The 15,407-nt window shown below is 40.7% G+C and overlaps 1 protein-coding gene across 1 annotated transcript; it reads left to right on the top strand.

Moving 5' to 3' along the window:
- Nucleotides 1-670: 670 nt before the first annotated feature.
- Nucleotides 671-12,704, top strand: LOC117440830 (ZP domain-containing protein-like). Its single transcript, XM_034077063.2, has 7 exons — nucleotides 671-820; nucleotides 3,514-3,704; nucleotides 4,072-4,223; nucleotides 5,340-5,597; nucleotides 8,488-8,641; nucleotides 9,877-10,009; nucleotides 12,519-12,704. Exons 2-7 carry the CDS (start codon nucleotides 3,633-3,635, stop codon nucleotides 12,641-12,643), a joined length of 894 nt encoding a protein of 297 aa, XP_033932954.1. The 5' UTR covers nucleotides 671-820; nucleotides 3,514-3,632; the 3' UTR covers nucleotides 12,644-12,704.
- The last annotated feature ends 2,703 nt before the right edge of the window (nucleotides 12,705-15,407 follow it).

Here is a 15,407-nt window from a genome sequence, read left to right as displayed (position 1 = left end):
GAGGGGACACATGTTGATGTAGAAGAGACGTGAAGAAGAGGGGACACGTGTTGATGTAGAAGAGACCACGAAGAAGAGGGGACACATGTTGATGTAGAAGAGGGGACACATGTTGATGTAGAAGAGGACACGAAGAAGAGGGGACACATGTTGATGTAGAAGAGACATGAAGAAGAGGGGACACATGTTGATGTAGAAGAGACATGAAGAAGAGGGGACACATGTTGATGTAGAGGAGACATGAAGAAGAGGGGACACATGTTGATGTAGAAGAGACACGAAGAAGAGGGGACACATGTTGATGTAGAAGAGACGTGAAGAAGAGGGGACACGTGTTGATGTAGAAGAGACACGAAGAAGAGGGGACACATGTTGATGTAGAAGAGGGGACACATGTTGATGTAGAAGAGACACGAAGAAGAGGGGACACATGTTGATGTAGAAGAGACATGAAGAAGAGGGGACACATGTTGATGTAGAAGAGACATGAAGAAGAGGGGACACATGTTGATGTAGAGGAGACATGAAGAAGAGGGGACACATGTTGATGTAGAAGAGACACGAAGAAGAGGGGACACGTGTTGATGTAGAAGAGACATGTGGATGTTGCACAATAGGTGACCTTTAAGATCTAAAATCTCTTCTTGGCTTTGACTGCTTTCAGGTCCAGATGTGTGCGCGTCCCTCCAGCGAGATGTGTGTCCGCCTGACTCGCTGTGCATCAACACCTTTGGCTCGTACACCTGTGTGTGTAAACATAGACACTACGATGTGAGCTCTGTGTCGGAGCCGCTTCCAACTTCAAATCCACTCTGCGTTGGTAAACCTCTCAAAGTTACTTCCTATCAGTTTGTGGTAAAATCGTTCTCAATCTAAATTCTCTTTTTCTAATGTAACATAACGGTACGTCCACACAGCAGCTTCAGAAGAATCTTCCACCGCTTCTCTGCCCGTTGACTTTGAATGGGGATGACGTCACTTTGCCTCGCTTTTCGCCGAACTGCATTGTGGGGGAGCGAAGCGAAGATTTCCAGGATGTCCAGGATTCAAAAGTTGAGCAATGTTCAACTTTTGAAGCTGAGCTGGAAGCGCCAGCCAATCAAACACGTTTATGCAAATTTGACAGTAGAAGCGCTAGCCAATCAAACCGCGTGTAAGCAGGGAGAGCCAGACCGCAGTTCATTTCCTCATATTCCAAACGAGAAGTTACGGTAGCAAATCACCCGGTTCTTTACGACCAGAACTATTACCGGGATACAAACCGGAGGAACCAGGCATGGAGGGAGGTGGCAGAGGCAGTGGGGGAAGCTGGTAGGGTTTCGCCTGTTTGGGGAGTTTATATATATATCAGGGTTTCCGTTAGCCGGTAATTACCGTTTTTTAGCTGGTAAAATTTATAAAAAAACGGTAAATTCAAAACCTGACGGTCAAAATGTCTGGTAATAATTAGGGAGGCTCCGATCGATCGGCCGCCGGTCATTATCGGCCGATATTCACTCTTAATAGTTTGATCGGTGCTCTCGATAAAGGCCGACCAGGAGAGCTGGATCTGATCGATATGGACATAAACGCGAGTGAAGTGTAACCGGACGCGAGAGAGAGATCAGATCAGCTGCTGAGTCTGACCGAGACACGCAGCTCTGCATGATCACCTGAAGCCCCGCCCTCTGTTTAGCGGCCTGCAGGAGCTGCATGAGAAACTGACGGGCTGTCAGGAGAGAGAGGGAGGGAGAGGGGGAAAAGAGAGGCTCCGTTTCTCCCGTGTTATTATTCAAAGTTGATGTAAACTTCTGAATAATGTACGTTATCTACTACAAGTAGTTTGTTTGAATGTAATAATTATGTTTGTTGTTTGTGGAATCATTTATTGAAAAATGAATCTGAATTTTTCGATCTGTTACGATTATAAACTGAAGCAATATAAAAATGAGTCCCGTGAACTGAGTTTTAAACATCAGCATATCTGCTCATAGTCCGGTAATTACCTGCTAACGGAAACTCTGCTACACAACTCTTATTATTATTATTGAAATATGACCGGTAAGTTTCAAATTAGTCCGGTAAAATCAATTCTGCCCGGACATTTGACCGGCGAGAAAAAATCCTAGCGGAAACCCTGATATATATATATATATATATATATATATATATATATATATAGCTCGCATAAAATCCCCGGGGTTTTTTGCTTTGTATGTCGGGGGCGGGACATTCATGTGATTGGTTGTTGGTCGCGTTGCTCGCAAAAATCCCCAAGCTGTCAGACACGCCCAGCTCCAAGATTTTCAAGATTTTGAAAAGCCGCTGTGTGGACGTACCGTGAGGGCAATGGTGGAAAAAGTACTCGGATACTCTACTAAAGTAAAAGTACTCATATCACACTTTAAACATACTCCATTACAAGTAAAAGTCCTGAGTTCAAAATGTTGCTTCACCCTCTGAGTCCCAAAATGGGACATTTCCGTTTTTGTATATTTTGACTTTTATAAATTATCATTTTTTTTAAAGTTTACTCGAGTGTTACACATCCCAGAAATCAGCACAACCTCAGGTCACGTCACTCATTAAGACTTCGATACACTATGATGAGGGATATGCGCCCATAAAACAGATGAAATACAGAGCTTGAATTTTCAACTGATTTTATTAAAACGGAACTACTAACCATAATATTGAGAAAAACATTCAACACTGAAAATTGAAGGTAGAAAAAGTACTCGGACACTCTACTTAAAGTGGACCTATCATGCTATATTTGAATAATCTAGTGTAGGACCATACCTATTTAAGACATAGTTATACTTTTAATTTTTCAAAATAACCAACGGATCATGCATTTTAGCCATTCCTCATTTCGCACAATTTAACACTGTCTTTGCACGGGCTGATTCTGTGAGAACAGCACCACCTACAGGCCTGGCATATGTACTACAGCGTCTCCAGCGCTTTTCGAACGGCAATGTCCGTGGCTGTCTCCTCCTGATTGGTGGAGTTGGCCCAATAGCCGTAGCGCCACTTCTGTGACGTCAGAGAAGTGTTCAAATCTGGATCAGTCTGTATCGGATCCGTTGCAGACCCTTTTTAAGAGATTTGGGTACGGAGGAAAATAGAGAGGGTTGTGTTTTCTGACACTTGGTGAGTTCCCTGGAACACCGGGGACACATATTCATGTATAAAAGACGTACAAAAGTACATTTTGCATGATAGGTCACCTTTAAGTAAAAGTACTTATACCACACTTAAACATACTCCATTACAAGTAGAAGTCCTGAGTTCAAAATGTTGCTTAACCCACAATAGGACATTTCCGTTTACAGTAGAAGTACAAAGTAGCAGGAAAAGGAAATACTCGAGTAAAGTACAAGTACCCCAAAAGTACAGTACTGTGTAAGAGAATACAGTTTTGTTTGTATCCTACATTTCCGATCTGTAATAATTTTTTAGATGACAAACATTTCTATAAGTCTGCAACCAATGAGATTCCTTGACTCTGACCCTCGTGTTTTGAAACAGAGAAAGGCCTTTTCAGCCAGTGTCTGAATACATTAGTGATCTGCGCGATAGCAAAACCGTTCCTGACGTCTTCCCTCGGGGGCAAGGTGGACGTGAGGCTGAACGATGGCAGCTGCGCGATGGAAGAGAACGAGATGTTGTACTACCGCCGCATCCCACGAAGAACCTCTGAATGTGGGACTGAGAGGCGGGTGAGTGGGAAGACAAATATATTTCTATATTAAGTGATTCTTTGGAGGGATATGCACGGCAGCATTTAGCACTGTCTTCACATACCAGATTACTTTTTTTAAATATTCATAAAGCATACTTAAATAAACACATCTAGGTCCATAGATGAACTGCATAACAGATGACACATCCATATTACAAATAAAAGAAAGGATACATTATTAATACTCATGTATAAATTAATTATATTTATTATTTTGTTCTATACTTTACCCATTTCCCCCACCTTTCTTCAAACATAATTGTATTATCTAGCTCAACATATCTCACTTTATTCTACCTCTTTTAGACGTGTGACTTACGAGTTAACCGTTTGCGTTTTTGTAGGTGAACGGATCCCACATCGAAATACAAAACACTCTGACTGTGACTTTGAGCAAAGAGCAAACCATCATCAGGCGGGATCTTCTGGTCGTGTGGAAGTGTGTCTACCCTCGACATTATGTTCGCAACACTCGACTCAGGGTGGACAACGAGTGGTGAGAAGAATGTCTTTATATGTTGTCTCTCTGCCTCATTTAGACGAGAAAAGATGGTTAATATCAGCATGTAGTGTCTCTACTTTAAAGAGTCCTCTCCTGCTGAAGCTCAGGTGTATATCAGTATGTAGTGTGTCTACTTTAAAGAGTCCTCTCCTGCTGAAGCTCAGGTGTATATCAGTATGTAGTGTCTCTACTTTAAAGAGTCCTCTCCTGCTGAAGCTCAGGTGTATATCAGTATGTAGTGTGTCTACTTTAAAGAGTCCTCTCCTTCTGATGTTCAGGTGTGTATCAGTATGTAGTATCTCTACTTTAAAGAGTCCTCTCCTTCTGATGTTCAGGTGTATATCAGTATGTAGTGTCTCTACTTTAAAGAGTGCTCTCCTGCTGATGTTCAGGTGTATATCAGTATGTAGTGTCTCTACTTTAAAGAGTCCTCTCCTGCTGATGGTCAGGTGTATATCAGTATGTAGCGTCTCTACTTTAAAGAGTCCTCTCCTGCTGATGTTCAGGTGTATATCAGTATGTAGTGTCTCTACTTTAAAGAGTCCTCTCCTGCTGATGTTCAGGTGTATATCAGTATGTAGTGTCTCTACTTTAAAGAGTCCTCTCCTGCTGATGTTCAGGTGTATATCAGTATGTAGTGTCTTTACTTTAAAGAGTCCTCTCCTGCTGATGTTCAGGTGTATATCAGTATGTAGTGTCTTTACTTTAAAGAGTCCTCTCCTGCTGATGTTCAGGTGTATATCAGTATGTAGTGCCTCTACTTTAAAGAGTCCTCTCCTGCTGATGTTCAGGTGTATATCAGTGTGTAGTGTCTCTACTTTAAAGAGTCCTCTCCTGCTGATGTTCAGGTGTATATCAGTATGTAGTGTCTCATACTCCCTGTGCTGCAGCACCTCTTTTCACCCTCTGTCTGAAACCAGAGCCCAGTCTGCTCTGATTGGTTAGCTGGCCGGCTCTGTTGTGATTGGTCAACCTGCTTAGAGATGTCCCGCCCCTTAGCCAATCACGTACAATGTGTCGGAGAGCTAGCTAATGGGAGCACAAGTCTTCCATAGTGATGTAAACAAACCGGGTTCAATGGAGGCGTTTAAACATGGTTTCCTCCTTTAGGCTCTCCTCCGTCTCCCTGGTGGAGTTCAACTCCTCCCTGCAGCTGGGTCTCGCCTTGACTCTGTTCACTGATGAGTCCTACACATCCAAATACATGGATGCAATCACCATTGCACCGGAGGACAATCTCTTCCTCCAGGTGGCGCTGCAGAACGAGAACTCTTTTGCTGCCGATGTGCTCCTGCAGGTGGAGTCGTGCTGGGCCACGGAGAGCGCCGACCCTCAGGACAACATCATGGGTGTCATTCTTCAGGACGGGTGGGTGAAATGTGTATTTCTTAGTGCAGTGGCATGAAAGGATATAAGTGTTATTGTTGCTTTGGACACTTTTAACTAAGCTTTATCAGCAGAGGTGGGAAGTAGTGGAGTACAAATACTTCATATGCAAGTACATGTTTCTGGTATCAGTACTTTAATCCACTACTTATTATTCTGACGACTTTTTACTTTTACTTCTTACATTTTGAACTCAAATACCTGTACTTTCTACTTCTCTCATGTTGAACACAAATACCTGTACTTTCTACTTCTTACATGTTGAACTCAAATACCTGTACTTTCTACTTCTCACATTTTGAACTCAAATACCTGTACTTTCTACTTCTCTCATGTTGAACACAAATACCTGTACTTTCTACTTCTTACATGTTGAACTCAAATACCTGTACTTTCTACTTCTTACATGTTGAACACAAATACCTGTACTTTCTACTTCTTACATTTTGAACACAAATACCTGTACTTTCTACTTCTTACATGTTGAACACAAATACCTGTACTTTCTACTTCTTACATGTTGAACACAAATACCTGTACTTTCTACTTCTTACATGTTGAACTCAAATACCTGTACTTTCTACTTCTCACATGTTGAACACAAATACCTGTACTTTCTACTTCTTACATGTTGAACACAAATACCTGTACTTTCTACTTCTCACATGTTGAACACAAATACCTGTACTTTCTACTTCTTACATGTTGAACACAAATACCTGTACTTTCTACTTCTTACATGTTGAACTCAAATACCTGTACTTTCTACTTCTCACATGTTGAACACAAATACCTGTACTTTCTACTTACACTTTGAACACAAATACCTGTACTTTCTACTTCTCACATGTTGAACACAAATACCTGTACTTTCTACTTCTCACATGTTGAACACAAATACCTGTACTTTCTACTTCTCACATGTTGAACCCAAATACCTGTACTTTCTACTTCTCACATGTTGAACACAAATACCTGTACTTTCTACTTCTCACATGTTGAACTCAAATACCTGTACTTTCTACTTCTCTCATGTTGAACTCAAATACCTGTACTTTCTACTTCTTACATGTTGAACCCAAATACCTGTACTTTCTACTTCTTACATGTTGAACTCAAATACCTGTACTTTCTACTTCTTACATGTTGAACCCAAATACCTGTACTTTCTACTTCTTACATGTTGAACCCAAATACCTGTACTTTCTACTTCTTACATGTTGAACCCAAATACCTGTACTTTCTACTTCTCACATGTTGAACCCAAATACCTGTACTTTCTACTTCTTACATGTTGAACTCAAATACCTGTACTTTCTACTTCTTACATGTTGAACCCAAATACCTGTACTTTCTACTTCTTACATGTTGAACTCAAATACCTGTACTTTCTACTTCTTACATGTTGAACACAAATACCTGTACTTTCTACTTCTTACATGTTGAACTCAAATACCTGTACTTTCTACTTACATTTTGAACTCAAATACCTGTACTTTCTACTTCTCACATGTTGAACACAAATACCTGTACTTTCTACTTCTTACATTTTGAACTCAAATACCTGTACTTTGTACTTCTCTCATGTTGAACACAAATACCTGTACTTTCTACTTCTTACATGTTGAACTCAAATACCTGTACTTTCTACTTCTCACATGTTGAACACAAATACCTGTACTTTCTACTTCTTACATGTTGAACACAAATACCTGTACTTTCTACTTCTTACATGTTGAACACAAATACCTGTACTTTCTACTTCTTACATGTTGAACACAAATACCTGTACTTTCTACTTCTTACATTTTGAACACAAATACCTGTACTTTCTACTTCTTACATGTTGAACTCAAATACCTGTACTTTCTACTTCTCACATGTTGAACACAAATACCTGTACTTTCTACTTCTTACATGTTGAACACAAATACCTGTACTTTCTACTTCTTACATTTTGAACACAAATACCTGTACTTTCTACTTCTTACATGTTGAACTCAAATACCTGTACTTTCTACTTCTTACATTTTGAACACAAATACCTGAACTTTCTACTTCTTACATTTTGAACACAAATACCTGTACTTTCTACTTCTTACATGTTGAACTCAAATACCTGTACTTTCTACTTCTCATATGTTGAACTCAAATACCTGTACTTTCTACTTCTCACATGTTGAACCCAAATACCTGTACTTTCTACTTCTTACATGTTGAACTCAAATACCTGTACTTTCTACTTCTCACATGTTGAACCCAAATACCTGTACTTTCTACTTCTCACATGTTGAACACAAATACCTGTACTATCTACTTCTTACATGTTGAACTCAAATACCTGTACTTTCTACTTCTTACATGTTGAACTCAAATACCTGTACTTTCTACTTCTCTCATGTTGAACTCAAATACCTGTACTTTCTACTTCTCTCATGTTGAACTCAAATACCTGTACTTTCTACTTCTCTCATGTTGAACTCAAATACCTGTACTTTCTACTTCTCTCATGTTGAACTCAAATACCTGTACTTTCTACTTCTCTCATTCTCCAAACAGCTGGTTCCTTTAGTCTGAATGTGTGTTTGGTGCGTGGTCATTATTCTTTAGAGTCACTGCGTGCCTATTGGTTGGAACACGATCCGTGTATCCATCACTTCCTGGTCTTCTCTAAAGAAGAGGGACCAATGGAAACGTTGCCGTTGTTCAGCATGGAAACATTCATTAGCTAACAATGACATTATTGTTTTATTAATATAAAGGGAGGTCAGGTACTCTTTAAAGCAGCTGCTAGTTATGGGTACTTTTTACTGAAGTACACTTCAAAGCCCATACTTCTTCTTTTTCTTACATTGTCCTCTCTTATCCTCAGCTGCGCTGTAGACGAAACGTTCCACTGGCTTTCCGTTAATGGCCAGGCACAGAAAAGCAGATGCTACATCCAGATGTTCAGTATGCCCAGAGGACTGCCGCTCTACATCCACTGCCTGGCCAACATCTGTGGACCCCTTGAAGACTGCACAAAGGTAAACTGAAGGGTCGCTTCAACCCAAGGAAACATCCAATATGACTTACTGCATTGAAAACGGCATCCAGATGTAGTATTACCAGAAAGATCTACTAGTACTGAAGTATACCAATCAGTGTTGTAAAGTAACTAAGTAGATGTATTCAAGTACTGGACTTTAGTAAAATGTTGAGGTACTTTACTTGAATATTTCAGTGTGTTCTACTTTGTACTTCTACTCTTCAGAGGTACATGGTGTACTTCTACTCCACTACAAGTATTTAATACCTTTAGTTACTTCACAGATCTGGATGAATGATGTGAAATCTAATCAAGTGTTGAATCAGACTTTAGTTCCACCTGGAGTAAATCCACCAGCTACCCTGCAGTCTACAAAGTACTTCAGACTAGCTGCACCTTCAGCAGCTTTGAGAACACTTTCATGATCAATCATTATAAAACATATCATATATATTATTCTGAAATGGACCAATCTGCACAACGACTACTTTTACTGTCTTTCACTATATTTAGATGAGAATACTTTTCTACTTTTACTTGAGGAACATTTTGAATTAAGGACTTTTACTGTAACAGAGTATTCCTACACTCTGGTACTTCTACTTTTACTAAGTACAATATCTGAGTACTTCTACTTTTACTCAAGTACAAGATCTGAGTACTTCTACTTTTACTCAAGTACAAGATCTGAGTACTTCTACTTTTATTCAAGTACAATATCTGAATACTTCTACTTTTACTCAAGAACAAGATCTGAGTACTTCTACTTTTACTCAAGTACAAGATCTGAGTACTTCTACTTTTACTCAAGTACAAGATCTGAGTACTTCTACTTTTACTCAAGTACAAGATCTGAGTACTTCTACTTTTACTCAAGAACAAGATCTGAGTACTTCTACTCTTAATCAAGAACAAGACCTGAGTACTTCTACTTTTACTCAAGAACAAGACCTGAGTACTTCTACTTTTACTCAAGTACAAGATCTGAGTACTTCTACTTTTACTCAAGAACAAGATCTGAGTACTTCTACTTTTACTCAAGAACAAGACCTGAGTACTTTCCCACCTCTGATACCATAACACATTGGATTGGTTATTATAACTCACGCATGAAAGTGGAAATAACATTTCACCGCAGTGCTAGAAGTGACATATTGCATATAGGCTGCTGGTTGGAGGATGCATGTGAAATATAAGCCTGAAATCGCTAAACTGAGCCTGTTTTTGTAACAGAGTTGCAGCAGCGAGCAGCGGTCCAAGAGGTCAGTGAGTCGGAAGACGAGAGACGGGAATCGAGCCGGCATCGTGTCCGCTGGTCCTCTGATGGTCAATCAGAAGGGGACGGCAGGAGTCCCACCGTCTGATTGTGAGTTTATATGGAGGAAGCCGAGCAGAGGATACGTTACATGAGGCGCGTTCACACCGGAGTACTTGTCCCCGTACTTGTCCCTTTTAGTTCCGATAGTTCCTGGGATTTTGCGTTCACACCAAAAAGAGAACTTGGTTCATGAGAACATTTCCCCCCTTTTCAGTCCCTGCTAGAGAGGTGGTGCTATCCTGGGGAGAAAAAAGTACCAATTTCTGATTGGCTGGGCGGATTGCAAACCACGCCCCGTAAAACTCTGAAATGTTTTTTGAAGCCGCCATTGTATTTGCTGGCATTAGCATTAGTATTATTAGCATTAGCATTATTAGCAATAGCATTATTAGCATTAGCATTATTAGCATTAGCCCCGCGCACCAACGCAGAGAGACTAACTTATGGCAACACAAAATAAAACATGGGAGCGGTGGAGATGTCGGCGTTCTGGCGATTTACTCGGAAAGCCAGTCCCCAACTCCGGGGACTTCGGTGGCAGTATACGCCGTGAAGTGGTTTGCGGCCTGCCAGTAAACCTAAAGCAGCAGAAGAAGAAGTGACGTCAGCGGCTTCATTTGCCTAATCCTCCCTCAGGGAACTTATTCCGGTGTGAACGCGATCTGTACTTGGTTCCATGGGCTCACTAAGTGCTGGGAACTAAGTATGGCAAAGTACTTGGTGTGAAAGTGGCTATATACTTTCACACACTGTTGCATGATCAGAACACATCTATTTTTTATTTGTTTCGCTCTTTACTCAGCGGTTGCCCTCAAGTGAACCATCATACAGGGGGTCAGTATTAAAGTTTACAAAACTGTGGATCAACAACAAGAAGAAAAGCTTTTTGCACCGACTCAATTTATACTATTACTAGGGGTGTAACGGTTCACAGAAGTCACGGTTCGGTACAACAAGGAAAAGCAAAAAAAAAAATCTCAAATGCATAATTTATTTATTTGTAACAGTCGTGCAAGTTTTGGTATGAAAATAAGGAACTCTAACATTTGGAATCATTAACTGTATTACACAGTTAAAAACAAACCGGTGTGGTACTAAACAGTACCACACACACACACACACACACTCAGATGGCCATATTATTTATAATGGCTGTCAAACAAAAAGGTTAAATAAGTTGCTGTACAACTAAAAAGAATGTCTTGAAAATATTTCAATAAGAAAGTGTTTGAATCACAATCAATAAAAGGCAATACAGAACTGTATAACATCTCCTGATGTCAACATATAAAATAAATACAATGATAAATATATAACTAAATAAAATCTGTACCTTTTAGGAGCAATGTCTAACATGTGTAATTAGCTTGTGTGTGTGTGTGTGTGTGTGTGTGTGTGTGTGTGTGTGTGTGTGTGTGGCCATTATGCCTAAATAAAGGTACTCAAGCTTTACTCTATTTCAAGTTGTTCTTCAGAAAGATGAGTTGGTCTACGTTGTCAGTCGTGAGGGCAGATCTGGTGGCGGTAACTATGGTTACCTGCCGTCGAGAAAACCCTCTCGCTGGGGACTGAGACTGACTCGGAGGTGATTGAGCATGTTTGACGTGTTGCCACTAGCATACCGCACCGCTGTCGAACAACGCCGACACACCGTCCTCGTCCGATCCACAACTCGCACCCCGTCGTCCACAGGGAACCCGACATGTTCCCACACAGCTGGTTTAAAAGAAGCAGGTGGGTCTTCTAGCGCCTGTGTGTTGTGTGAACTCGCCATAGCTAACTTGTTTTGTTCTTGTTCTTCATTTGTTATTTACGGGCGGCTGGCTTTTAGGCGCAATACCGCCCCCTGGAGTATAAATAGTGTAATGCTGCCCTGAGTGACAGACTTTTTTCCCACTCGTAAAAAAAAAGGCGTATTCGCCGTGTGACTGCGTGTGACGTCCGAACCGTGACGGGACGAATACGGATACCGTTACACCCCTAACTATTACTACTAATTATTACTCTCTCCATAACAAATGTCGCCTCTGGCTGGGAGATAGTTCTCTGCTCCATAGCTTCTCTTTGGATAACTGGATGAATACTCCAAAGTAGTTCTCGGTAAAATGTGCTCCAAAGTATTCCATCTTTTCTGACGGAGATAAAGTAATGTTTGTTGTTTGATGATGACTTCACACTGTAGTCATCATCAATCAACAAACATTAGTTGTGTTATGGTCTGTCCTCCTTATCAGCAGTCAGCTAGCGAAAAAAGTCCAAATTGACCAATCAGAATCAAGGTATTCAACTAAGCCATGTAATACATTGACAATATATTTTACAATTTCTATGCTTCAAATTTCATGTAATCTTTCACTGGTTTTTTTGTATCTTTTCGGCAAGTTACATCGGTTTCTTTTTCACTAGATTTTAATTAATGTACATGTACTGATGGACCTTAAAATGTATCTCCAACGGTTTTCTTTATCGTTGGTCTCATCAGTTCAACATACAGTTCAACGAGAGGTTGCACTCTGAATGCCCAGTTAGAAATTGACTTGTGTCCATTTCCTTTCAGGGGCAGTTCACATGACGATGATCGCCATCGTTGCTGGATCAATCGGCTTTTTGGGAGTAACTGTCCTCACCATGCGTGCAACCAAAGCCGTCATGACTTATGTTGAGCGACTACGACGCCAATAAAGTGTTTGAATAAAGCATCTGTGAGTGTGAGAATCATGAAGACTGTGAACTGTATTCATGGCAGCAGGACGGTATTCAAGAGGTCTTTTTGTGGTTTTCCCTTTCCTATAGTGTGTTATAGGTTTTAGTGCATGTAAATGGTCTGTAAAGGCTTACATTACAACGGTTCCTTCAGAGGGAGTTTCTTAAGTCTGGGAATTGACCCTGGTTGGGGAACGAGGTTTTTACAACCCAACTCCTCTCCGCGTGTCGTTTTGGCGAGTCCTGCTTGAAATCATAACAGGGAGGAAATTAGTAGACACCAGGATACCAGTTAAACAATAATCCGTTTTAATTAAACAAGGTAATAATGCAATACAATAATACATTACTATACAATATAAAGAATCATATAAGTAACGTAAGGAGTACTCCTGCCCTGATTCACGCGCTGTGATCCTTCTGTCTGGGCAGCGCGCGAAGAGAGAGAGAACACAACAGGCTGAACAGCTTCCTTCATACCAACACCAACAGGAAGGGGTGGAGTTTACTCGGTCGTCTTTTCCGGTCATTTCATTTGGGAGATACCAAAGACGCTGTCACAGTGAATCAGCGCGGGCCAGCAGAGAACCAAACAGTTTCAGTTTGAAGCAAAACCATTCTTATTATGTAGCTTATCACACAATAGTCCATATGTTTTCCCTTTATGGAAGCCACACGTGTTGGGAATTTATCAGTCATCATCTCATGACCCCCTCAGGACCAGCTAACCCACAGAGCTTCTCAAGGCCTGCAGGATGCGCATCATTAATTTAAGAAGAATTTAACCATTATATCTGGGGAAAATGTCCCTCGCAATTTGCAAAGCCTATCAATGGTTTAACCAAGAAAAACACTCAAAGGGGTAATCTTTTCACTCAAAACAGAACTCACAATTAATTCTGCATCTTCCCTCTTCAAAAATAGCCTAAAAACACCCTTTTGATAAAAGGGTAAAAGTGAAAGAAAAAGACTATTGCGCTAATCTACTTTTAAGAAAAAGGGAACATTGTTTCAGGAATCTATAAAAAAACCTCTATATTTAAGAGGAAAAATGTACTTTTTGTTCCTTCAACTATTAACACACGGGAATGTATAAACCCACACATATATCAGGGATAACATGATGCAATACACCTCCTATATATGGGTGACATTAAAATGAATATACCAACAATTTGCTGCCTCACTTCTTCTGTATAATACCTTACATCAATTTTCCACACCATTCAGGCAGGATATTGTGTTAGAAATGTTCCATTTTCTTCACAGATTACATTATAGGAGATTTAGAGTCTCCTACCATTAGGTTACTTCTCATGTATAAGTGAAAAGAGAAGGTAAACACATTGGCTAAATAATTACTAAAACGAGGGTTAATTGACACTAATAAGTAAAGTAGAGGTTAAAACTATCAATAAGGAGCTAATTTGTCAACTCTTTGAAAGAATACTGGGATGTAAGTGGCACAGGACGACGTCTTAATGTCATACGCACATGAGCTACAGTGTAGAAATGGCATTGAAAATCTTCTGAACCGAGCTCCTCCAACAATGCAACAGTTATATTAATAAAATACAAAATTCTGTAAGAAGTCTATATACAAGATGGGGGGGAAAAGGAAGCAGGGGACACAAGGACACTTCTGCTACAGTGTAGATACAGTGGGGCAAAAAAGTACTTAGTCAGCCACCAGTTGTGAAAGTTCTCCCACTTAAAAAGATGAGAGGCCTGTAATGTTCATCCTAGGTACACTTCAACTATGAGAGACAGACTGGGGGGAAAGAATCCAGGAAATCACATTGTAGGATTTGTAATGAATTAATTGTTAAATTCCTCGGTAAAATAAGTATTTGGTCACCTACAAACAAACAAGATGTCTGGCTCTCACATACCTGTACCTTCTTCTTTAAGAGCCTCCTCTGTCCTCCACTCGTTAACTGTATTAATGGCACCTGTTTGAACTCGTTATCAGTATAAAAGACACCTGTCCACAACCTCAAACAGTCACACTCCAAACTCCACTATGGCCAAGACCAAAGAGCTGTCAAAGGACTCCAGGAACAACATTGTAGACCTGCACCAGGCTGGGAAGACTGCATCTGCAATAGGTAAGCAGCTTGGTGTGAAGAAATCAACTGTGGGAGCAATTATTAGAAAATGGAAGACATACAAGACCACTGATAATCTCCCTCGATCCGGGGCTCCACGCAAGACCTCACCCCGTGGGGTCAAAATGATCACAAGAACGGTGAGCAAAGATCCCAGAACCACACGTGGGGACCGAGTCAATGACCTGCAGAGAGCTGGGACCAAAGTAACAAAGGCTACCATCAGGAACACACTACGCCGCCAGGGACTCAAATCCTGCAGTGCCAGACGTGTCCCTCTGCTTAAGCCAGTACATGTCCAGGCCCGTCTGACGTTTGCTAGAGAGCATTTAGATGATCCAGAAGAGGATTGGGAGAATGTCATATGGTGAGATGAAACCAAAATAGAACGGTTTGGTAAAAACTCAACTAGACGTGTTTGGAGGAGAAAGAATGCTGAGTTGCATCCAAAGAACACCTGCTGTGAAACATGGGGGTGGGAACATCGTGCTTTGGAGCTGTTTTTCTGCAAAGGGACCAGGACGACTGATCCGTGTAAAGGAAAGAATGAATGGGGCCATGTATCGTGAGATTTTGAGTGACAACCTCCTTCCATCAGCAAGGGCATTGAAGATGAAACGTGGCTGGGTCTTTCA

Source organism: Pseudochaenichthys georgianus, unplaced genomic scaffold (genome assembly GCF_902827115.2).
Source record: "Pseudochaenichthys georgianus unplaced genomic scaffold, fPseGeo1.2 scaffold_1265_arrow_ctg1, whole genome shotgun sequence".
Taxonomy (NCBI): Eukaryota; Metazoa; Chordata; class Actinopteri; order Perciformes; family Channichthyidae; genus Pseudochaenichthys; species Pseudochaenichthys georgianus.
The sequence above is the reverse complement of the archived record's forward strand: the minus strand, read 5'-3'. Positions and strand labels throughout refer to the sequence as shown.